The sequence below is a fragment of the Carcharodon carcharias genome, chromosome 1, assembly GCF_017639515.1.
Source record: "Carcharodon carcharias isolate sCarCar2 chromosome 1, sCarCar2.pri, whole genome shotgun sequence".
NCBI classification, from domain to species: Eukaryota; Metazoa; Chordata; class Chondrichthyes; order Lamniformes; family Lamnidae; genus Carcharodon; species Carcharodon carcharias.
This window is the reverse complement of record NC_054467.1, coordinates 149611203-149636870: the sequence shown is the minus strand read 5'-3', so window position 1 is coordinate 149636870 and position 25668 is coordinate 149611203. Positions and strand designations below refer to the sequence as shown.

At 41.2% G+C, this 25668-nt stretch overlaps 1 protein-coding gene across 12 annotated transcripts in view; it reads left to right on the top strand.

The window, feature by feature from the left end:
- fryl (furry homolog, like) overlaps positions 1–25668 on the top strand; it is a 634639-nt gene that overhangs the window by 296578 nt on the left and 312393 nt on the right. For all 12 annotated transcript variants that reach the window (XM_041198439.1, XM_041198448.1, XM_041198467.1 and 9 more), the window contains 3 exons: positions 7235–7315; positions 8961–9129; positions 15420–15512. In XM_041198439.1, coding sequence (XP_041054373.1) covers positions 7235–7315; positions 8961–9129; positions 15420–15512 — 343 coding nt within the window. The remainder of the gene's footprint in view (positions 1–7234; positions 7316–8960; positions 9130–15419; positions 15513–25668) is intronic.

Here is a 25668-nt window from a genome sequence, read left to right as displayed (position 1 = left end):
TTGCATCTGCCTTCACTGTAGAGAATACAAATAACATCCCAGAAATAATTGTGGATCATGAGGCGAGAAGGAGAGAGGAACTTAGAAGTTATACTCACCAGGGAAAGGGTACTGAGGAAATTATTAGAACTAAAAGTTGACAAGTCCCCAGGTCATGATGGACTTCATCCTAGGGTCTTAAAAGAAGTGGCTGCTGAGATAATAGACACATTGATTTTAGTTTTTCAGAATTCTTTAGATTCTGGAAAGGTTCCATCAAATTAGAAATTAGCCAATGTGATTCCTCTGTACAAGAAAGGAGGAAACAGGAAGCAGGAAACTATAGGCTGGTTAGCCTAACATCTGTCATAGGGAAATTGCTGGAATCTATTATTAAGGAGGTTATAACTGGTCACTTGGAAAATCCCAATGCAATCAGGCAGAGTTTTGTGAAAGAGAAATCATGTTTGACTAATTTATTGAAGTTCTTTGAGGAAGTAGCAAGGAACATGGATAAAGGGGAATCTGTGGATGTGATGTACTTAGATTTCCAGAAGGCATTTGACAAGGTGCCACATGAAAGGCTACTACACAAAATAAGAGCTCATGGTGTCGCTAGTAACATATTAGCATGGATAGAGCTCTGTTGAAAAGTCATATGGACTCTCCACAGATGCTGCCAGACCTGTTGAGTTTTACCAGCATTTTCTGTTTTTATTATAGCATGAATAGAGGATTGGTTAGCTAACAGGAAATGGAGAGTAGACAATGGGTCAATTTTGAGTTGGCAAGATGTGACAAGTGGAATGCAACAGGGATCATTGCTGGGGCTTCAACTATTTACAATGTCAATGGCTTGGATGAAGGGACTGAATGTATGGTTGCTAAATTTGCTGGTGATATGAAGATGTTTAGGAAAGTAATTGTGAAGAGGACATCATGAGTCTGTAAAGGGACATAGATAGGTTAGGTGAGTGGGGAAAAAATTGCAGTGTGTTGTGAAAAATGTAAACTTGTCCACTTCGGCAGGAGGAATAGAAAAGCTGCATATTATTCAAATGGAAAGAGTTTGCAGAACTGAGGTACAGTGAGATTTGGATATCCTGGTATATAAATCAGGACAAGTTCAGCAAGTGATTAGGAAGGCAAATGGAATGTTGTAGTTTATTGCATTGGGAATGAAATATAAAAGTAGGGATGTTTTGCTACAATTGTAAAGGGTGTTGATGAGACCACATCTAGAGTCCTGTGTACAGTTTCGGTCTCCTTATTTAAGAAAGGATATAAATGCTTTAGAAGCAGTTCAGAGAAAGTTTACTCAACTGATAACTGGGATGCGGGTGTTTTCTTTCAAGGAAAGGTTGGACAGGCTAGGCCTGTGGCCGTTGGAGTTTAGAAGAATGGGAGGTGATCTTACTGAAACATAAGACCCTGAGAGAATTTGACAGAGTGGATGCTGAAAGGATGTTTTCCTCTGCGGGTAGGGGACACAGTTTAAAATAAGGGGTCTCCCATTTAAGATGGAGATGAGAAGAATCTTTTTCCCTCAGAGGGTCTGAATCTTTGGAACTCTCTTCCCCAGAGAATGGTGGAGGCAGGTTCAATGAATATTTCTTAAGGCAGTGGTAGATAGATTCTTGACTCACAAGGGAGTCCAAGGTTATCGGGGTTAGGTGGAATGTGGAGTTCAGGCTACAATCCCATCAGCCGCGATCTTATTGAATGGCAGAGCAGGCTCAAGAAGCCGAATGGCCTAATCATGCTCCTAGTTCATATGTTTGTATGAAATTTGCTCATTCAGTACTGCAGGATCAGTGCCATCTCAGTTTATTGGGGCTGAATAGCCTTTTTCTGTGCTGTAACAATTCTATGATTCTATCCTTTTCTATGCTGCAAATCTAAAATTTAAAAAATTTGGAAAATCTCAGCACCTGGAGGGAGAAACAAAATTAGTGGATGGGAATGGGACTTCTGACCCCATCTGGGAGGAAGTCTCGCCTCTGAGACCTGACCAAACAGATGCCAAACCCAGCATTGCCATAAAGAACGGTGGCCACTACTGAAACCGGGGAACCATGGATGCTGGTATGCTGGGATAAGGACACTGAAGAAAATGGATTTAATTTTCCTTCCAGTCAATATATTCCTACTCCAACAAAGAAGCATTGCTTGACCTGATTTTGGCTAATGTGTTGGAGTAGGTTTGTTACTGAAAAATTGGGGAACAATAGGAAACAGTGACCACAATATAAATGGTTCAGTATAAACCTAGTAAAGGAAAATACAAATTGAGGGCAAGAGTACTTCAACTGAAAAGAAAATGCAGTTACAGCAAGATGAAAAGAACAGATTAAGTTAATGGAAAATTCAAAATAAAACCATATATCAGCAATGGAAAGTGCTTGATTGGTAGACAGAAAAGGGATAAATCAGTTATTTTTCAGTAAGCAAAAAAGGGAGTATACTGAAAGATGTGGCTCCATTGATGATTAGGGAAATTAAATTAAGTTATGTCAAAGGTGAATTTAATAAAACAATCGTTTAGTGCTTACGGGATTGATTAAGAAGATGAAGAAAGCTGGGCCATAAAGTAATTTTCTGTTGGGTGCATTTATTATAAGAGGATAATTAGGGTAGTGGAAGTGGCTGCTAGGAAATTAAGTTTGTATTGGAGTGAGGGAATGGCAGAAATGTTTTACTTTATACTAGATTTCACAGAGAAGGTGAATATTTAAATTAATGAACCACCAAATATGCATGTAGGTTATTGGTAGAACTGATTTGATTGCGATGGAATTGATGTAAGGCAGACAGATTGTGGATTCTGAAGGGAGCTAGGAAAGAAACAATCAAGACTATGACCATAATTTTTCAAAATTTTGTGGAAAGTCAAAACTATAATGGTGGCAAAGAAAAAGGAGACCAAATTAAACTAAGAAGTTATAGGCTAATGCTTAGTTCAGTTGTTGGTAAACTCTTAGAATTTATACAATAGGATGAAATGACTAAGCGCTTAGAGAAACATAGGCCATTTAGGAGGAGGCCCTCTAGCATGCTTCACTATTTAGTGAGATTATGGCTGATTTATGACCTAACTCCATATATCTGCCCTTTCCCCATATCCCATAGATTTTTGTTAACCAAAAGTATTATCATGTTCAGATTTAAGATTAACAATTGGCCTAGCATCAATTACTGTTTGCAAAAGAGTTCCAAACTTCTACCAACCTTTATTGTGTAAAGTGTTTCCTAATTTTACTCCCTAAGGTCTGGCTCTAATTTCTAGACTATGCTGAGGAGCCCTAGAATCCCCAACCAGAAGAAACAGTTTCTCTCTATCTACCCTATCTGTTTCCCTTAATATCTTAAAAACGTCAAACAAAACACTCCTTAATCTGCTAATCCCAGAGATTACAGCCCTAGTTTTTGTAACCTCACTTAGTTCAGGTGTCGCACAAGTAAATTGACACTGTAACCCCTCCAAGGCCATTATATCCTTTCTATGGTGTGACACCCAGAACTGTCTGCAGTGCTCCCAAGTGTGGTATAACTAGGGTTTTGTATAGCTAAAACATGACTTCTAACCCCTTGTGTTGTAGTCCTTTAGATATGAAGGCCAACGCTTGATTAATTTCTGCACCTGCTCATGACATTGTAAACTATTCCCTACCTGGAAACTGAAGTGTCTTTGGATCTCCTCTGTTTCCAGCTTTTCACCATTTAGAAAATACTCTTTTCTATCCTTGTCAGGATGATCTCACATTCGGCTACATCAAAATCCATTAGCCACACTTTTGTCCATTCACTTAATCTATTAATATCTTATAATTTTGTGTTTGCAATATATTGTGTCATTGGTGTCTTTGGCAAATTTGGATATATGGCTTTTTGTCCCATCGTCTGAGTTATTAATAAAGACGGTGAATAGTTGAGGCCCCAACACCAACTCTTTCTTGACATCACCAAGTACAACCTACCAATTAGAGTACTTGCCCGTTCTCCCTACTCTCTGTCTCCTGCCACTCAGCCAATTTCCTAACCGGGTCAATAACTTGCCTTTGATTTCATGAGCTTCAACTTTAGTTAGTAGTCTCCTTTGAAGAACTTGATCAAATACTTCTGAAAGTCTATATTAACAGCATCAATTGACATTCCCCTTGAGCCGCTTTTTGAAAAACTTCAGTCAGGTTCATCAGACACACCCTTTATAAATCCATGCTGCTCTCTGATCAGCTGAAAATTTTCAAAGTGTTCCATCGCCCCATCCTTTTCTCAACTACAGATTTTAGGCCAACTGGTCTGTAAGTCCCTGGTTTTCCCCTCTCTTAAATAGCAGGGTAGCATTCACAATTTTTCTATCTGAATAAGTGGTTCCAGGATCAAGTGAACTCTGGAAAGTTCGGACATCTGTAAACTTTGTGTTGATTTTGATATTCCTTGCAAGTTTGTTTTCATATTCCCTTCTTGAAGCTTTGTTAGCTATTTTGCTGCCATTTGCTGTTCTTTGCAATTTTCCACTTCACCAGGATCTGTGCTATTTTTCGATTTTTGTTTCTGTTCTTTCAGTTTAATCTTGTCTCTTTTCTCCTGAGTTGCCCATCTTTACTGATAAACATTCTTGCCCCTTAGTGGTATAAACTAGTTCTGTATCACGTTAAATTCTTCTTTGAACATCTCCCATTGATCTGTTGTTTTGCCCATTAACAAAGTTGCCCAGTTTGCTGTGGACTGTCTTTGTCCTGGATGATGTTGAGCTTCTTGAGTGTTGTTGGGGCCACACTCATCCAGGCAATTGGAGAGTATTCCATCACACTCCTGACTTGTACCCCTGTAGATGGTGGACAGATTTTGACAGTGGGAGGTTAGTTATTTGCATCAGAATTCCCAGTCTCAGACTTGCTCTTGTAGCCATATTCATATTCCTGTTCATTTTCTGGTCAGTGGAAACCCCCCCATGAAGTTGATAATGGGGGATTCAGTGATGGTAATTACATTGAATGTTATGGGGAGATGGTTAGATTCTCTCTTGTTGGAGATGATCATTGCCTGGCACTTGTGTGGTGCAAATGTTACTTCCCACTTTCCAACCAAAGCCTGAATGTTGTCCACGTCTTGCTTCATATTGGCACAGACTGCTTCAGTATCTGAGACATTGAGAATGGCACTGGGTACTGTGCAATCATCAGTGAACGTCCCCACTTCTGACCTTCTGATGGAGGGAAGGTTATTGACGAAGCAGCTGAAGATGGTTGGATCTAGGACAGTACTCTGAGGAGCTCCTGCAGCGATGTCCTGGGACTGAGATGATTGGCCAACAACCATAACCGCCTTCCTTTCTGCTAGATAAGACTCCAACCAGTAGAGAGCTTTACCTCCGGTTCCCATAGACATCAGTTTTGCCAGGGCTGCTTGATGCCACATTCAGTCAAATGCTGTCTTGATATCAAGGGCAATCGCTCTCACCTCACCTGAGTTCAGTTCTTTTGTCCTTTTTTGGACCAAGGCTGCAATGAGGTCAAGAGCCGAATGGCCTTGGTAGAAGCCACACTAGCATTAGTGAGCAGTTTATTGCTGCGTAAGTGCTGTTTGATCGCATTGTAGACAGCACCTTCCATCACTTTGCTGATGATCAAAAGGAAGCTGATGAGGCGGCAATTGGCCAGATTGGATTTGTTCTTCTTGGGGCGGACAGGATCTAACCTGGGCAAATTTCCACGTTGTTGGGTAGGTACTATGTTGTAGCTGTACTGTTACTGCTTGGTGAAGGGTGTGGTTAGTTTTGGAGCTCAAGGCTTCAGTACTATTGCCAGAATGTTGCCAGGGCCCATAGCCTATCTAGTATTCAGTGCCTTCAGCTGTTTCTTGATGTTATGGAGTGAATTGAGTTGGCTGGAGGTTGACAGCAGTGATGCTGGGAACCTCAAGAGGAGGCAGAGGTAAAAGGAAGTTTTTCAAAATGGAAAGATGTGTTTTCTATTCTAGCTGCTGTTGTTCACTATACATACATAGACTTGGAAATTAAGGAAATGTAATAAAAATTTGTCTGACACCCAATTTGGCTGAAGGGCAAATTCCAATTTAAGAGTGTGATAGACTGCAGACAAGCGTTTAGGCTAGCAAGATGAGAAAATAGATGTCAAATGCAATTCATTGAAAGAAGGTGAAGTATTGGATTTGGAACAGAAGTCAACATAAAATGGTGCGATTTTAAATGTTATCAAATACAAGCAATAGCAATTATGAAGAAAATTGGAAAAATGGTGGCATTTTTCAGTTAGCTGTGATAAGTTAAACAGTGATAGGTTGTTTTCATTGGTCAGCAGAACAGTAGTGAGAAAGCATAAATTTAAGGAAATTCGGAAAGGAATGGGAAGGGCAGGTTAGCATATTGTAGCCAGAGGCAGTCTGGGGAGGCAAATTGCATATTGTTGGGTTTATCCATTGTATCCAATGTATTTTAAAAGCTCTGTCCTACAAAGAATGAAATGTGGCTGCATGGAACATAGTTTCCCAAAACATTTCCAATTTACAGTCATTTTGGCAAGAGAAAAGAACCAGGAATGATTCAAAAACCAGCCCTGATGCCAAAATGTTTTGGAAATTCACTGTGCACTAGCCTGGATGTAAGGATTGTAATGCAGACACTGCAATCTCAGATTTGTCCTTTTATATCGTTAAAAAAGCAAAAGAACAGATCTTATGAACGTAATGCAAATGAGGTGTGTAACTGTGCCAAGCTCATGACTGCGACAATGCTGTAATGTTTTGGAGATTTTTCTGTGATTCACATGATGGAAGAATGCATTTATTGTTTAAAAATAAAAACAAGTGAATTTTCTTCACTTGTGAGTAATGATTTTCTGTTTTGCCGCCCCCAACAAAAAAAAATCTTTTAAATTTTGACTAGCGATTTACTTTAGCTCAATTAAATTTCTGGATAAGACCCTATACGAATTGGTTATTGCCTTTTAAAGGAACTTTTGCTTTGCATTGGATGAGGCAATTGAATTGCATGATATTTTGCTACAATTCTTGATTTGCTGAGTGCAGCACTCTTTAAGTGACGTGTTTAATTGGAATAGTGTATGCCTGTCTGATGCAAAAGAACAACATTGTATTTTTTGCTTCATCTTATGGGATTCAAATTTAGATTAATCTTGGTATTTAAATTTGGTCCAGCTTGGCATTTTTAAAATAATTTGCTCTGATCATACATTTTTATTTCACCTGCCTTCTGTTCTTGACTCTTTTGCAGGTATTCAGGACCCAACACTGGGAATATGCACATTATTGCAGATTTGTATGCAGAGGTGATTGGAGTTCTTGCACAATCAAAGTAAGGAGATTAATTATTTTATCAATATGTCATCTTGTTTGCATTTTTTAGGCTATGTCCAGATATTACTCTCTTACTTTTTCCAGGACAACTCCCATAATAGAATTATAGAATGGTTGAAGTGCAGAAAGAAGCCATTTGGCCTGTTGTGTTTGCCAGTTTTCTGCAATCTCACTCTCCTGCCACTTCCCTGTAGCCCTGCCGTTTTGTTTTCTCTGTGGGTAATTTCCAATTCCTTATTGAAAGCCTCAATTGATTCTACCTTCACCACACTTTCAGACCCTAACCACTTGCTGCGTAAAAACATTTTTCCTCCTGTCGCCTTTGGTTCTTTTGCCATTCACCTTAAATTGGTGTTCTTTAATTCTTGACCCTTTCCACCCAAGGAACAGTTTCTCCCTATCTACTTTATCCAGACTCTTTGTGATTTTCAACACTTCAATTAAATCTCCTTTCAACCTTCTCTAAGGAGAACAACCCTAGCTTCTCCAATCTATCCGTGTAACTGAAGCTCCTCATTCTAGGCTCATTCTCATGAATCTTTTTTACACCCTCTCTAATGCCTCAGCTACCTTCTTACAGTGTGGGACCCAGAAATAGACACACTACTTCTTCCTTATGCAGCAGTGCCAGTGTTTTATAAAGGTTAAGCAAAACCTCTTGCTTTTGTATTTTATGCTATTTATAAAGTCCAGAATCCTGTACACCTTCTTAACCGCTTTCTCCAGGATTTTCACCTGGCAACAGTGAGGGAACAACAATAAAGTTCCAGTTTAGGATGGTGTGTGCCTTGGAAAGGAATTTGCAAGTGGTAGTGTTCCCATGCATCTGCTGCCCTTTTCTATCTAGGTTGTAAAGGATGCAGTTTGGAAGATGCTGTCCAGTTTCTGATTAATGGTAATCCTCAGGATGTTGATGATAGCACAGGGTGTTTTAATTTGCTATCTCAGTTGAGAACACTAAATCTGGAATACTGTCTGTTTTACAGTCCTCTGTACAAGTAGACCTGTAATGGTCCAGAGAACTCCATGTTATTGCCTTCACGAGTTACGTAGAATGATACAAGAAGATCTAATGTGCTGGTTGTTTGGACACAGTTTTTGTAACCATTCAAATGGAAAATGAGGATACAAGAAAAACAAAATGTGCTGTTAATGGATGTCCTCTTTACCAAAATACTTCCATGATTTTTTGATCTGTAATGAAATTTTGCATGCCAAAAATGCATATTTTTTGTCTCCATAAAAAATGTATATATAGGTTTTCTTATGCTTATTTACCTTAGTCTTTTCCCTTAAGGTTTGAGTCAGTATGCTTTTCCTGCTGTAGGTTTTATCTGAGATAGTTTTGGATTGTCATTGGTATCGTTTGATGTGGCCTTTGATCACCCATTAAGTTACATCCAAGCATGTTTGTGGAATACAGGAGCCAAATACAAGCAGAAATGATTGAGGAAAGCTTTATTTGAAAGATGATAAAATAAACCCCGAGATTGTTTGTTTGATTTGAAGTATCTTGAGTATACTTTCGATGTTTCTTTACTTAAGTATTGAGAGAGAAGAAAAGTAATTAACTTCCGCTGGACAGACTTTGATACTTGAACTATAAAGATCCGCAGTGCATGAATTCTTCAATTTTTTTTTAGATTTCAGGCAGTCAGAAAGAAGTTTATGACTGAGCTGAAGGAACTACGTCAGAAAGAGCAGAGCCCTCATGTAGTGCAAAGCATCATCAGTCTAATCATGGGAATGAAGTTCTTTCGGGTCAAAATGTACCCTGTGGAGGATTTTGAAGCTTCATTTCAGTTTATGCAGGTAAAGTGGACATTTTTATTTTACATTAACAATCACTTACTCATGTATAAACCTTTAATTGACTTTGAAATTTACTATTTCTTCATATCTCAAAGTTCAAGAGTATCTGGTTGTTTTCAAGTTTCTCATCATTTGAGAAAAAATTGTTTTTTTTTAAAGCTAGCCTTTCAAATGAAGAAAATGTAATGTGGATGTAGTTAGTTGCTGTAACATAGGGTGCCATGTGAAGTATCTTGAAGAATCAGGAATTGTCTATGGACGATTTTTACCATTCTTGAACAAAATGGAGGAGGCATAAAGTAAAAGGATGGACTTCCCCTTCAGTGTGGCAAACAAAGTTAATGGATCATTGACCTTGCATCTGGAATTATCTTCCTGCATTCAACATGGGGATAGCTTTGACAGGGACTAGAAGGAATTAGCCTGCTATATTTTGACCAGAAAACATTGTGTGATGCATGAGGATTAAAGCAAATTTAACATGAAAGTGAGCTAAATAAAAGGAGAATGTGGGCAATAGGCTGAAAGATGTAAATGCATTAGAAGCAGTTCAGAGAAGGTTTACTAGACTAACACCAGAAATGGGCGGGTTGTCTTATGAGGAAAGGTTAGACACTTTAAGCTTCTATCCACTGGAGTTTAGAAGAATAAGAGGTGACTTGATTGAAACTTTTAAGATCTTGACTCTTGACAGGGTGGATGTGGAGAGGGTGTTTCCTCTTGTGGGAGAGTCTAGAACTAGGTGTCACTGTTTAAAAATAAGGGGTCACCCATTTGAGACAGGGATGAGGAGAAATTTTTTCTCTCAGAAGGTTGTGAATCTTTGAAACTCTCTTCCTCAAAAGGCAGTGGAAGCAGAGTCTTTGAATATTTTTAAGGCAGAGCTAGATAGATTCTTGATTAACAAGGGGGTTAAAAGCTACCTGGGGTAGGCAGGAATGTGGAGCTGAGGTTACAGTCAGATCAGCCACGGTCTTATTGAATGGCAGAATGGGCTTGAGGGGCCGAGTGGCCAGCACCTAATTCGTATGTTCGTATGAAAGAAAAATATGGGAACCGAATATATGTTTTCTTACGTTATAGGTGCTGTATAAATACTAGTTTTTGTAAGAAAATAATAGCCTATCACCACTCACTGTTACCCAAGAGTAAATCAGACGATTTCTAGCAACCACACTTGCGTAGTTTAATAGCAGCTACCTGATTTCTGTTTAAGTTGCTCTGCTCCTCTAGAAATTCTGCATCAACCGTGTCTTCTTGAGATACTCGGTAGTCAAGCACATGGAAGAACATAAAGTTGTACGACTTAGAGACCTACTAAACTTGGCAGAAAAAGTTAGGGGCTTGCCCATTTTAATTTAAATGGACTTTTAACAATGTGATAAGTCTTAATTGCTGCCAAACATCTCTGTCACCAAAACTTTACGAATGCTAACTAATTTGCAAATGTGAAAGCCTAATTTCATTGGATTTTAATTAATGTTGATTTAAAAAAATAAAACATTTCTTGACTTTTTCTTTCTATCTCTTTTACCTCTTGCCCCCAATCCCAAATTTCTTCCCCCTTTTTATATTGCTTTCTGTACATGATTTGACTAACTTTAACTACACTTCCTAGTTTAGACTCTGTATGTGTCTCATTAACCATTCTTAAGTCTAATTAGTTAAGATACACAGTTGCTTGCCCTGTTCTTCCGGTTCCAGTTCCTATGTAGAAGCTGCCATGCTGAAATGAATTTCTTATCGCCACAAGTTGCAGTGCAAAATTCCATAACTGCTGATCACAAAACTTTGTCTTGCCTTTCAGAAGCAACAAAAAGAAACTAGCCAAAATATCACAGGCAGCTTCATTTGCAAAGCGGGCAATGTATCAAAAATAATTTATCAATTAAAATTTTGTTAGAGGATGACTGGCCTCCTTCAGTGCAGTAATTATTCTGATTCTATGAATTGAGAAATGTAGGCATTATGGTTCCAAATGAAGCTTAATTTAAATGAAGGATTTTAACAAATCTTTGAAAACTGCATGATAAATTTAATATTTTAATGGCCATTCTAGATGTATATTTAAGTGAAATAACGCAATAATAGCAAGTCAACAACAAAAAAGGAAATCAAGCAGGCAGCGGTTAATTCTATACCGGTGAAAATTTAGTTCTAAGTAGATTTTGCTAAATTTTCATTATCCGAGTACCATTTAGAATGTTATCTCATGATTGTATATAACAGTGAATTACATATGTTGGAATTTTGTTACATGATCACCACTTATAGTTATCAGTTTTTAATTATCAGAAGCTACTTTTTGAAATGACAACTGACTTAATGTTACAGCAATCTTAGTGATCAGTACAATTGGTTTGCAGTCTCTGTGGCAGTTTCCCATTGTTGGCACAGTGGCACAGCGAGGTTTTGAAACAAAAACAGTAAATTTAGAAAATAAAGATTAATCAATATCTTGAGAGATAAAAGCAGTTTAACTTTTTGAATATTACCCTCTAAATGAAGCCTTCATAAAAATGGTTTTACTTGAAATGTTAGCCTGTCTTTTTCTCTACACAGACACTAACTCGCTGTCTTTTCATAATTTTCTGATTTTATTCGGGATGTCAAATTTCGCTGTTTATTTTCATTTGCTCTGTTGTGATAATCCTATTTTAGACAATTCAGTATAGTGTTAGGAACATTGGGAGCTTACTGAGAATGGTCCAAGGTTTATTGTCCTTTTCATGATGTGGATTTGTAGCAGTCTTTTTTGACAGATGTGTGGAATCTGTTGTGGTTCAGCTAATCTCTTTGGCCAACCCACTTTATGGGCAGAATTTTGCCCTTGATGGGCAGGCGGGACCCACTGTCTTGGCGGCAGGTGGGCAGCCATTCGCCGCCATTGAAGCAGGCCCCGCTGCCATTTTAAGTGGGCGGGCCAATTAAGCGCTACGTGCTTCCTGTGGGGGGCTTTGTGGATTCCTCAGCTGTCAGAGTGCTCTCTTTCACGCACATCTCCCTAAGACTAAGTGCTGCCTCAGGGAGTGTGCTGAAAGTTTTTGAAAGCTTAAAAATAGAAAAATAAAAAAATTATTAACATGTCCTCCTCATGTGACAATGTCACATGAAAGGGGACATGTTAATAAATATCACAGAAACTTGATTAAAGATTTTTAAAACTGACATGAAACCTCATCCTGCCGGTGGATGAGGTTTCATGTTTTTTCAGAAGCCCGCCGGGGCTCCTGGCCTGCCCGCCAGCCTTAAGGTTGGATGGGCAGTGCCTTTAATTGATTTAACTACCCTGTCAATGGCCTCAATCGGCCATTGACAGGTCGGTGAGCGGACAGCTGATTTTGCTGTCCGCCCGCCTTCCTGAATATTTAAATGGGACGGGATGACGTCAGGGGTTTCCCCCGACATCATCCCGCGTCAGTGAGCGGGTCCCACCCCCAGCTTGCTGACGGAAAAATTCTGCCCTATGATTAAATGTTGCCAAGGATTGCTGTCTACTGCAGGCCCACAAATGGTCCAGAGATTGTGATGTACTGGGGGTGAGTTCTGTGCCTTTTCCTTTATTATCAGTAACAGTGATGAACTCGTCCTTGCCTTGTAGAGGTACTTTGCTGGATTTTCTGTAGCTTTTTCCACAGAATCTCGCAATAATATACAGATAGATTAGGTACTTAGGAAGCTGCTGATGCTTTTTTTGCCAATTCTGAATTGTTCGCAACTGCTTAATCTGTGATTGACTCCTAGAGCACTAGGCTAGATGGCTGTATCCCAGGATTGGTCGGATTTGCAATGAGGGCCACTGAGCCCTACTTGCTTTCCTGAGAGGAACCAAGATCTGGATGTGACTCCAGGCTCCTCATTCCCCTCTCACCTAAGCTCTGGATATCAGAGCTCAGAGACAAAGTGATGGAGTGCAGGTCATCACATCACTGAGCTGCTAGGTTTGGTCTTCCATAACAGTCGCCAGTCTCTCAATGGAGGAAGCCACGTGTTCTGTACAGTGAGTGATTGCAGCGCTCGTGGCCCGGATGGGTTCCTCCACTGTCTGTGCCAGTGCACAGAATTATGCTCGTCATCAAATCAGTTCAGCATCTCGGTTGCCTCCGAGTGCCAGAGACTTGCACTATCTCAATCTCCTAGAGCTGGTCTTGAGACTGAGATGTGCTCAAACCAGTGTGTGGATCCCTTTAACCTAACTCACACATTCCCACCAAGGCATTCGTATCAGCGCTGGCGCTAGGTGCGGAGCAAAGGTGTGACACTGCGTCCTCTGTGGCTTCCACCTCCTCAAAGGTTATCCAATGTTCCCTTGGGGCAAGTGGCTACAGCTGCAGATGTTTGTCCTGTGGGGCGGACTGAAGGCGAACACTGACAAGACAACAGTTGCCGAGAAAGGCATCTTTGCCTTTAGAGGACCATCAGTTGTCAGCCAGTCTAAGAGCCAGACTCTGAAATTAGTTGCAAGTCATCAAACAGCCAAAGTACTTCACCGTTTCAAAGCTCACCTGAGAACCAATCATCTAGATATTTGACTACAAGAAACCTCACAATCTGCTGTGCCCTACAAGACCTTCATTTCAACGTTAAATCATCAAATCCATTCAAGAAACCACAGGCCTGCCATGTAGGAGATCAGAAATCAGAAATCTAAGACTGAATTAACTGTAATTGTAAAAGCTCACTATCTTGATCTATATCCAATCTTTGTTACCAATGTGTGTGTGTGTGTGCTTGCATGTGACCAAGTATGCAGCACTATGTTAATTTGGAGTGGGTTATTCTCACATGTACTTTATTTTTAAGCTCATGAAAGCTTGCTGCTGAATTATCGTTACAAACAGCATGTCCTAGCTGCTGTTCGTAATGGGGAAGGGTACGGACTATACCCAATCAGCCCATGGTTTTACAACTTAAAACACAATGCCCTACATTAGATGTGATTCTGTGATTGGACGTAATTTGCTAAATAATCCTCAGTGTGCTATGAATTACGCTGACAAACCAATTTAAGATTGTTAGTCGGGTTCACAATGTTGTACATTTGCGTGTACTTGAAACTGCGTATGTTAATACACAGGGCCCTGTACTTTGCAGACAGAAAGAACATGTACACACATTATGCCTGTTTCAGCTAACAGCCATTCGCTGATGCATTCCTCAGAGCAATGCCTTGATCAATCAGGGTCAAGTTGCCTGGTTCAAATTCCAAACAATGCTTGGTAGTTAACTGTCAGTTACCATCAATTGGCACTTTCTCCTGGCAATGCCTCTACCAATCAGAGCCCACATGCCAACCAATCAGCGCATTCTTTTCATACAGTATAAATTGTTGTTTGCCCCTTGTATTGGTATTCTTGTAAAGCATTCTGATCAGTACGAGATGAAAAACTTGGACGTTTCTCTTTTTTCAGCAATACTCAAGTTTTGTACTACCAAACAACTACTTGACTCCTTCAACTCAGTAAGCTAGCCAGCAACGGTGGATCATGCAACTACACTTGATGCATAACATCACCTTTTGACAAAACCACTGAAATATAGACATCTTCAAGGCGATAAGATAAATAACGATGGATTATTTCCAGAATTTAGTTGGGCAGTAATGAAAGGGCACAAATTAAATCAAAGAAAAAATTTCATTACCGAGGCTAGTTGGAATATGGAATTCTCTGTCAAGGCTCCATTGTTGAGGCAGAATTTGTAAATGTTTAAAAAGAAGTCTCATAGCCAGTTAGAAAAAGAGTAATGTTTAAGGGGAGTGTGTAGAAAAGTGAGATTGGACTAGGTGGTTCCTGGAGAAAAATGCCAAATTGATGAGTTGAAAGACCTGTTTCTGTTCTGTTACATATCTAGTGTTCAAGATTGATGTGGTGATGTCTCATCCTGTAATTTTCCTCTCCTGATGTGGAAGGGCCTGACCTACACTCTAGCTAACAGAGGAATAGAAGGAAAATCGAACCTATATCCTATTTATTATGAAAATGTGTGTTACAGTTCCAACAATCTTTGCTGTCTGGTGATATTTTTAAATTTTGTAAATTTATTTTTGTGACCTATTTTCACAACCCTGCTAATTTGAGTTTCTTATCCATCCAAAAAGTTTATCGCGCATTGTCTTGCTGAGGTAGATATGGTTTCACTGCCACTCTCTGCCTTTGCACAATCATTCATTTCAATCAGGTAGAGTTTTCTAAATTAATTACAAATCTCTCTTGAAAACCAGTATTCACCTGTTTTTTGATTTCTGTTATGGAATTCAGAAAATTTTAACTTGATCTTATTTTCTACAGGAATGTGCGCAGTATTTCCATGAAGTGAAAGATAAAGACATAAAACATGCACTTGCTGGACTTTTTGTGGAAATTCTGATTCCTGTAGCCGCTGTAAGTATCTTCTGTTCTAACACTTCATAAAGAGAACTGGCTAATAGCACAACTGACAAATGTTGTTAAAAACAAAAATAAAAATACCTTGAAAAACTCAGCAGGTCTGGCAGCATCTGTGGAGAGGAACACAGTTAATGTTTCGAGTCTGTATGACTCTTCAACAGAACTAAGTAAAAATAGAAGAGAGGTGAAATATAAGCTGGTTTAAGGGGGGGGGGGTGCGACAAGTAGAGCTGGATAGAGGGCCACTGATAGGTGGAGATAGCCAAAAGGTGTCATAGACAAATTGACAAAGAGGTGTTGAAGGTGGTGATATTATCTAAGGAATGTGCTAATTAAGGGTAGAAAGGACAAACAAGGTACAGATAGCCCTAGTGGGGGTGGGGTGGGGTGAAGGAATTGACAAAGGCTAAAAGGTAGAGATAAAACAATGGATAGAAATACATTTAAAAATAATGAAAATAGGTGGAAAAAGAAAAATCTATATAAATTATTGGAAAAGGTGGGGGGGATCGGAAAGGAGGTGGAGATGGAGGAGAGAGTTCTTGATCTAAAATTGTTGAACTCAATATTCAGTCCGGAAGGCTGTAAAGTGCCTAGTCGGAAGATGAGGTGCTCTTCCTCCAGTTTGTGATGAGCTTCACTGGAACAATGCAGCAGGCCAAGGACGGACATGTGGGCATGAGAGCAGGGTGGAGTGTTGAAATGGCAAGCAACAGGGAGGTCAGGGTAATGCTTGCGGACAGACCGAAGGTGTTCTGCAAAGCGGTCACCCAGTGTGCGTTTGGTCTCTCCAATGTAGAGGAGACCGCATTGGGAGCAACGAATGCAGTGGACTAAATTGAGGGAAGTGCAAGTGAAATGCTGCTTCACTTGAAAGGGATGTTTGGGCCCTTGGACGGTGAGGAGAGGGGAAGTAAAATTGCAGGTATTGCACCTTCTGCGTTGCATGGGAAGGTGCCGTGGGAGGGGCTTGAGATGTAGGGGGTGATGGAGGAGTGGACCAGGATGTCCCGGAGGGAACAATCCCTGCGGAATGCCGCCGTGGGGGTGAATGGAAGATGTGTTTGTTGGTGGCATCATGCTGGAGTTGGCAGGAATGGTGGAGGATGATCCTTTGAATGCGGTGGCTGTTGGGGAGATGAGTGAGGACAAGGGGGACTCCATCGCATCTGTTCTGATATCACCACCTTCAACACCTCTTTGTCCTTTTGTCTATGACATCTTTTGGTTATCTCCACCTATCACTGGCCCTCTATCCAGCTCTACTTGTCCCACCTCCCCTTAAACCAGCTTATATTTCACCTCTCTTCTATTTTTACTTGGGTTCTGTTGAAGAGTCATATGGACTCAAAACATTAACTGTGTTCCTCTCCGCAGATGCTGCCAGACCTGCTGAGATTTTCCAGCTATTTTTATTTTCGTTTTGGATTTCCAGCATCCACAGTTTTTTGCTTTTATTTTGACAAATGTTGTTGGACTGCACATTTTTGGAAAACTTAATTATTCTGTAGCGACCTTCGTGTTTTGTCTTGTAGGAAGAAGCTTTTATAATTTTTCAGGCAGATGTCTGACAGAATAGAAGTAACATTGGGATTAATATTCAGATGATCAACTTTAGACTTTTTAAAAAATCAAACATAGTTTACTGGTTTACAATATACTCATGAGTCCATCATAGCTAAATAGTGGAAAGCTATTCTTTTTAATTCTATGAAACATAATTTTTCACTACAGATATTATTGACAATTTAACATAGAAAATGTGATTCTTATGTAATCATTTAATGAATCATATGGTAACCCTTCTCTTTAAAGGATTAAAATATCATTAATAGTCATTTGTAGTACAGAAGTTGAGTATTACTGAAAAAAGATAAATGCTTTCTAAGCTTTTCATGATGCGTTATCAGGATAGCTTGCAAGAAATTACCAAAGTAACCGGAAAACAACAATTTATACTGCATGAGAAAAGAGCGCTGATTGTTTGGAAAGTGAACTCTGGTGGAGGTGTTGCCATGGAAAATGCAGCATAGAGCAGTTAGCTGCCTGGCTTTGTTCAAATTCAAACTGGGTAAGTTGACCCTCATTGGTCAAGGCATTGCCCTGGGAAATGAACCAGGGAATGACTTTTCCCTAAGCTTTTTAGAAGAAAAAGGTGCAAAGTGTGCACGTCCTTCCGTTTGAAAATGACAGGGCCCTATGTGTGATTATATGTGGCTTTCAGCATGTGTAAATGAGCCCGACTGGCAATCTTAAATTGGTTTTCAGTGTAATTCTTAGCACAATCAGAATTCTTTAGTAAATGTTGTCCAATCATGGAATCACATCTAATGTTGGACACTGTTTTGAGCTTTGCAAACATGGGCTGGTTGGTTATGATCAGTACTTTGCTTGTTACAAGCAGCTGAAGAGGTGTGCTTTTTGATATGGTCCGCCAATCATTGGAGTGTACAGCCTATATACTTAGCATCACATTGGCACTGAAATTTGTATATCACATTGCTCATTTATGTGATAAGTAGAACATCTTTTTGGCTTGATGGCAGCATCCTGTTAGTGGAGGATACCACTTATTGCTACTGCATAATAACAGTGTGCAATGGCTAGCTTCACTTGTTGCTTAAATTTTTGATACACCTTACTCTTCCAGGAGATTCTGAGTTAGACTGGGAACTTTTCAGGACCAAAAGTGTCAACCTTGGCCTCATTTATGAGTTTGCATGATATACAGCGAGTGATGATCTGATCGGGGTAACCATTGTCTCGTAGAATGACTTTGATGCGCCCTATTTCAGCATCAAGCTTGTACGGTGAGCAAATGGCTCGGGCCCTATTTGTAAGATTGCCAATAAGGCCAATCTTACAGCATGTGGAGGTAAGCTTGCGGTAGACGCTGTTAGAGAACCCATTGGCAGATTTCTCAACTAGCCCATCAAGGAGAGGGAGCTCATTTGACTAATGCATTTCAAAGGTAAATGAGTTCAGAATGAAGCCCATTAATTGTGTAAGGAAGTTCTTACGCACAGCTGCGGATTCAAACATGTCATCTATGTATTGGAAATATGCAAGGGATCGGATATTAAGTGTCATTCCATCGAAGATGCATTTCTCATGGAAACCAGCCAAGATGTTTCCAAGAGCTGGGCCTAAAGGGGATCCCGTGGCAACACCATCTATTTGGGTGTACGTGGTGTTTTTAAAACTGAACTCAACTGCATGAGTTGATGAGTTTGTAAGTTCAATGAATACAGATTCAGATAGACTGGGCATCCATAAGGTGCTGTGGGCCATCAGCAGTAGCAGAATTGTGCTCGAACACAATCTGTAACTTCATGGCCCAGCATACCCCCCCACTCTACCATTACCATCAAGCCAGGGGATCAACCCTGGCTCAGTGAAAAGTGCAGGAGGGCATGCCAGGAGCAGCACCAGGCATACCTAAAAATAAAGTGAGCTGTCAACCTGGCGAAGCTATGAGACAGGACTACTTGCGTGCTAAACAGCATAAGAAGCAAGTAATAGACAGGGCTAAGTGATCACACAACTAATGGATCAGATCTAAGCTAATCAGTACTGCCACATTCAGTTGTGAATGGTGGTAGACAATTAAATAGCTCACTGGAGGAGAAGGCTCCTTAAATGTCCCGGTCCTCAATGATGGAGGAGCCCAGCACATCAGTGCAAGAGATAAGGCTGAAGCATTTGCAACAGCCTTCAACCAGAAATGCTGAGTGGATGATCCATCTCAGCCTCCTCCGGAGGCCCCCAGCATCACAGATGCCAGTCATCAGCCAATTTGATTCACTCCACGTGATATCAAGAAACGGCTGAAGGCACTGGATAGGTGCAAAGGCTATGGGCCCTGACAATATTCCAGCAATAGTACTGATAACTGTGCTTCAAAACTTGCCATGCCCCTAGCCAAGCTGTTCCAGTACAGCTACAACACTGGCACCTATCTGGCTATGTGGAAAATTGTCCAGATATGTCCTGTACTCAAAAAAACAGGACAAATCCAACCTGGCCAATTATTCATCAGTCTATTCTCGATCATCAGTAACGTAATAGAAGGGGTCATCAACAGTGTTATCAAGCGGCACTTGCTTAGCAATAACCTGCTCACTGACGCCCAATTTGGGCTCCGCCAGCCAGTCAGCTCCTGACCTCATTACAGCCTTGATTCAAACATGGACAAAAGAGCTGAACTTCTGAGGTGAGGTGAGAGTGACTGCCCTTGACATCAAGGCAGCATTTGACCGAGCGTGGCATCAAGGACTCCTCACAAAACAGGAGTCAGTTGGAATCGGGGGAAAACTCTCCACTGGTTGGAGTCATATTGAGCACAAAGGAAGATAATTGTAGTTGTTGGAGGTCAGTCATTTCAGCTCCAGGGCATCACTGCAGGAGTTCCTCAGGGTAGTGTCCAAGACCCAAGCACCTTCAGCTGCTTCATCAATGACCTTCATTCCATAAAAGGTCAGAAGTGGGGATGTTCACTGATGATTGAGCAATGTTCAGCGTCATTCATGACTCAGATACTGAAGCAGTCCATGCCCAAATGCAGCAAGACCTGGACAATATCCAGGCTTGTGCTGACAAGTGGCAGGTAACATTCGTGCCACACAAGTGCCATGCAATGACCATCTCCAGCAGAAGAGAATCTGACCATCACCCCATGATGTTCAATAGCATTACCATCACTGAATCCCCCCACTATCAACATCCTGGGGGTTACCTTTGACCAGAAACTGAAGTGCACTAGCCATATAAATACTGTGGCCTCAAGAGCAGGTCAGAGGCAAATCTGACAAATCCTGTGACAAATAACTCACCTGCTGATTCCCCAAAGCTTGTCCACCATGTACACCTGGCACAAGCCAGGAGTGTGATGGAATACTCCCTATTTGCTTGAATGAGTGCAGCTCCCACAACACTCAAGAAGCTTGACACTGTCCAGGACAAAGCAGCCCACTTGATTGGCACCACATCCAACAACATTCAATCCCTCCACCACAGTAGCAGCAGTGTGTACCATCTACAAGATGCGCTGCAAGAATTCACCAAGGCTCCTTAGATAGCACCTTCCAAACCCATGACCACTACCATCAAGAAAGACATGAGCAGGAGACAGATGGGAGCACCACCACTTGGAAGTTCCCCTCCAAGTCACACACCATCCTGACGTGGAACTATATTGCCTTTACTTCACTGTTGCTTCGTCAAAATCCTGGAACTCTCTTCCTAAAAGCACTGTGGGTGTACCTACACTACATAGGCTGCAGCGGTTCAGGAAGGCAGCTGCTCACCACCTTCTCAAGAGCAACTATGGATGGGCAATAAATGCTGGCCCTGCCAGGGAAGCCCACATCCCATTAATGAATAAAAAAAAATTAATGGTGGTGCATCTAGATTGCCGTGGTATAGTGATGCGGTGCAAATATCTCTGGTTCCCTTGAGTGGTACATTGGTGAATAGGCTAGTAATGTTGAACGAGTACATGGACATGGCATCGCTTTCGATATGCACAACCTGTGTGGTCTTTGCAAAAGTTGAAGGTGTCTTTCACTGTATGTGGAAAGCTGGCTCAGAACTGGTTGTATTAACTCGCCCAACCATTTGACCAATTTATTTTGTGCAGAACCAGTCATGGATCAGAGGGCATAATGGGACATCACTTTTGTAAGTCTTGGACAGCCCATATTTACATGGTTGGAGGGAGCTGTGAGGAGGAATTCTATCATAAATACCACTTGGCAGCTTGTTACTCTTACATAACTCCAACAAGTGTTTTGTCAATGGGTTCTCTACTACTGTCTACTGCAAGCCTACCTTCACTGGCTAGTATACATGTTGGGATTCCTCCAGTTCCATGTGCTATCAGATTGGCCTTATCAGTAACCTTGCAAATAGGGCCCGAGCCATTTGCTCACTGTGCAAGCTTGATGCTGAAATAGGACGCATCAAAACCATCCGATGGGTTAATGGCTACATGAAGAAGAACCACAGAAAAGTTACGGCGCAGGAAGAGGCCATTCAGCTCATCATGTCTGCGCTGGCCAAAAAAGAAACTAGCCAATTATTTTAATCCTATTTTTCAGCACCTGGTGCGTAATCTTGCAGTTTACATCAACTCAGGTGCAGATCCAGGTACCTCTTAAATGAGTTGAGCATTTCAGCCTCAACCATTAATTCAGGCAGTGAATTCCACATGTCGTCTGCCCTGTGGGTGAAAAAGTTTTCCCTCATATCACCTCTAATCCTTCTCCCAATTCTCCCTTAAATCTTTGCCTCCTAGTAGTTAACCCCTCACCTTGGGAAAACAGCTTTTTTCTGTTTACCTTACCTAGGCCCCTCTTAATTTTGTACACCTCAATTAGGTCACCCCTCAGCCTCCATAACCCCAGTCTATATAACCTTCTCTCATAACTGCAGTTTTCAATCCCTGGTAACATTCTTGTAAATCTCCTCTGTATTCTCTCCAGATTAATTATGTCCTTCCTGTAATGTGCTGATCAGAGCTATATACAAAATTCCATCCGTGGCCTAACCAGTGTTTTGTACAGTTGCAACATTACATCCCTGCTTTTGTATTCAATACCTCGCCCAAAAAAGGAAATCATTTCATATACTTTCGTTTCCACCTTCTGTCCTGCCACCATCAGGGACCTGTGGACATGCACTCCAAAGTCTCTCACCTCCTCAAACCCTCTTAATACCGTCCCATTTATTGAGTATTTCCTTGCTTTGTTTGCCCTCCCCAAATGCATTACCTCACACTTTTCTGGATTAAATTCCATTTGCCACTTTTCTTCCCACTCAACCAAACCATGGATATCATTCTGGAGTCCACAGCATTCTTCTTCACTAGCAACTACACGGCCATTTTTTGTGTCATCTGCAAGTTTCTCAATCAGACCTCCCACATTTAAGTCCAAATTAATAATATACACAACAAACAACAAGGGCCCCAACAGTGAGCCCTGTGGAACGCCACTGAAAACCACTTTCCATTTGCAAAGAATCCATTGACCATTACCCTTTGTTTCCTGTCGCTGAACCAATTTTGGATCGAACTTGCCACCTTTCCCTGTATCCCATGGGATCTCACTTTTCTGACCATAATGTATATCGCACAAAATCATGAATGGGCCTATGGCCCACCACATTTGGCCCTGAAAACTGCCTAATCTACCTCAGATTACTTTGGAAGGGTAAAGTGCCTCAAAAATTTGAGCAACGGTGAAGCTAGCTGGTGCACATCATTACTATGCAGTAGCATCAGGAGTGGTGTTCTCCACTAACAGGATGCTGCTGTTAAGCCAAAAATATGTTCTGCCTGTCACACAAATAAGCAATGCGTTATACAAATTTCAGTGTGGGCATGATGCCAGGTGCACAGGCCTGTATGTCCCAATGTTTGGAAAGATTGGCGGTTAGTATCAAACAGCACGCCTTTTCAGCTGTTCGCAACAGGCAAAGTACTGACCATAACCAACAAGGCTGTGCTTGCAAAACTCAAAACATAGTGTCCAACATTAGATATGGTTCTGCAATTGGACAACACCTGCTAAACAATCCTGATTGCGCCAATAATAACACTAAACCAATTTAAGATAGTCAGGCTCGCAGTATGGCTCACTTACGCATGCTAGAAGCCACGTATATTCACATGCAAGGCCCTTTCCTTTGCAGACAGAAGGAGCATGTGCACACTTTGCACCTTTCTCATCTAAACAAAAGCTTAGGTAATAGCCATTCTCGGGTTTATTCGCCAGGGCAATGCCTTGACCAATCGGTGTCGACTTGCCTGGCTCGAATTTGAATAATGTTGGGTAGCTGTCTGCTCCATGCTGCATTCTCTATGGCACTGCCTCCACCAGTCAGAGCCCACTTGCCAATCAATCAGCACTCTTCTCATTCAGCATAAATTATTGTTCCCCGTTACAGTTTAGTAACTTCTTGCAAGTTGCCTTGAGTGCAAGGTGAAAAGTTTAGATAGCATGTGTCTTTCTTCAGCAATACTAAAATATCATTCTATTGTCAAAGAAGAATAAGAGATCAATTTGGTCCATAGATTATAATTAAAGAACCTGTAGTATTGTATCTGAATGTATAGAGTAAATGTGCAATCAGAAGCTCAGTGCATGATGAGTAAAGTTTGGAAAAGCTCTTTAGACAGATTGCTGTCATTAGGGACCACAAGAAGGCTATGTCATTCAGCAAGATCAGTAACATGGTTATATTAACACCTTGATAAGTTACAACCTATAGTGAGATAATTACTGCAGCTTCAAGATTCAACAGCACCCAGCAAAATTAATGGAAATTTTCACTTACAAAATGCACTTAAACTGGGCAGAGTCTTAAGTTTAGTGCAATAACCGTACTTAGCCTGAACATTGCTATTTCATTGTCATCTGAAAATTCCAGACCTTAAAAATAGAATAGGGCAACTACTTTTTCAGAGAGTTAATTTAAGGCTCTTTTTGTTTTTAGAACATAGGCTTTTCCAATTAATGAAAGTGTGTGTCTCTTACAGCAAGCAAGCAAAAAAAGATTTGGTTCTTTTCTGTGTTGTTCAATCTGAGCTTTTGACCCAAGACTGACTTGTCAATTACTGGGTCATCAACGCTAGTTTGGGCTCGACCAGATCCAATTGACTCTGAGCCCAGACATGGATGCAGGGTGAAAGCCTGAAATAGATTCTATACCTCCAGCATAAGGGCTGTAATGTTTCAAGTACAAGATGCAGCACTATCTTTTCAGAGAAACTAGGGATTGATGCAGTTTTCCAAACCGTGTTCACCTTCTGAGAATTACATTTTCAAATAGCAGCAGTCTCAGACAGGATGCAAAATGTCTTGATCTTTCTTAAAGCCTACTTTTCATATTATCAGCCAATTACCACCCCATCAGCCTACTCTTGGTCATCAGTAAAGTGATTGAAGGGGTCATCAGCAGTGCTATCAAGCAGCACTTGCATAGCAATAATCTGCTCACTAACACTCAGTTTGGGTTCTAGCAGGGTTACTCAGCTTCTGACCTCATTGCAACCTTGGTTCAAGTATGGACAGAAGAGCTGAGCTCCAGAGGTGAGGTGAGAGTGACTGCCCTTGACATCAAGGCAGCATTTGACCAAGTGTGGTGTCAAGGAGCCCTAACAAAACTGGGGCAATGGAAATTGGTGGTGGGGGGAACTCTCTATTAGTTGGAGTCATATTTAACACAAAGGAAGATGGTTGTGGTGGTTGGAGGTCAATCATCTCAGTTCCAGGACATCAGTGCAGGAGTTCCTCAAGGCATTGTCCTAGGCCCAACCATCTTCAGTTGCTTCAACAATGATCTTCCTTCCATCATAAAGTCAGAAGTGAGAATGTTTGCTGATGATTGCACAATGTTCACCATTTGTAACTTTTCAGATACTGAAACAGTCCACGTCTAAATACAGCAAGACCTGGACATTATCCAGGCTTGGGCTGACAAGTGGCAAGTAACATCGATGCCACACAAGTGCCAGGCAATGATCATCTCCAACAAGAAAGAATCCAACCATTCCCCACTGTCATCATCCTGCGGGCTATCATTGCCCAGAAATTGGACTGGACTAGCCATATAAATACTGTGGCTACAAGAGCAGGTCAGAGCCTTGGAATCCTGTGGCAAGTAATTCACTTCCTGACTCCCCAAAGTCTGCCACCATCTACATGACCCAAGTCAGGAGTATGATGGAATACTCTCCAATTGCCTGGATGAGTGCAATTCCAACAACACTCAGGAAGCTTGACACCATCCAGAATAAAGCAGCCCGCTTGATTGGTACCCCTACTACAAGCATTCACTCTCCCCACCACCGATGCACAGTAGCAGCAGTGTGTACCATCTACCAGATGCACTGCAGGAACTCGCCATGCCTCCTTAGACAGCATCTTCCAAACCCACGGCCGCTACCATCAAGGACAAGGGCAGCAGACAGATGGGAACACCACCACCTGGAAGTTCCCCTCCAAGCCACTCACCACCCTGACTTGGAAATATATCGCTGTTCCTTCACTGTCGCTGAGTCAAAATCCTGGAACACCCTCCCTAACAGCACTGTGGGTGTAGCTACACCACGTGGACTGCAGCATTTTAAGAAGGTAGCCCACCACTG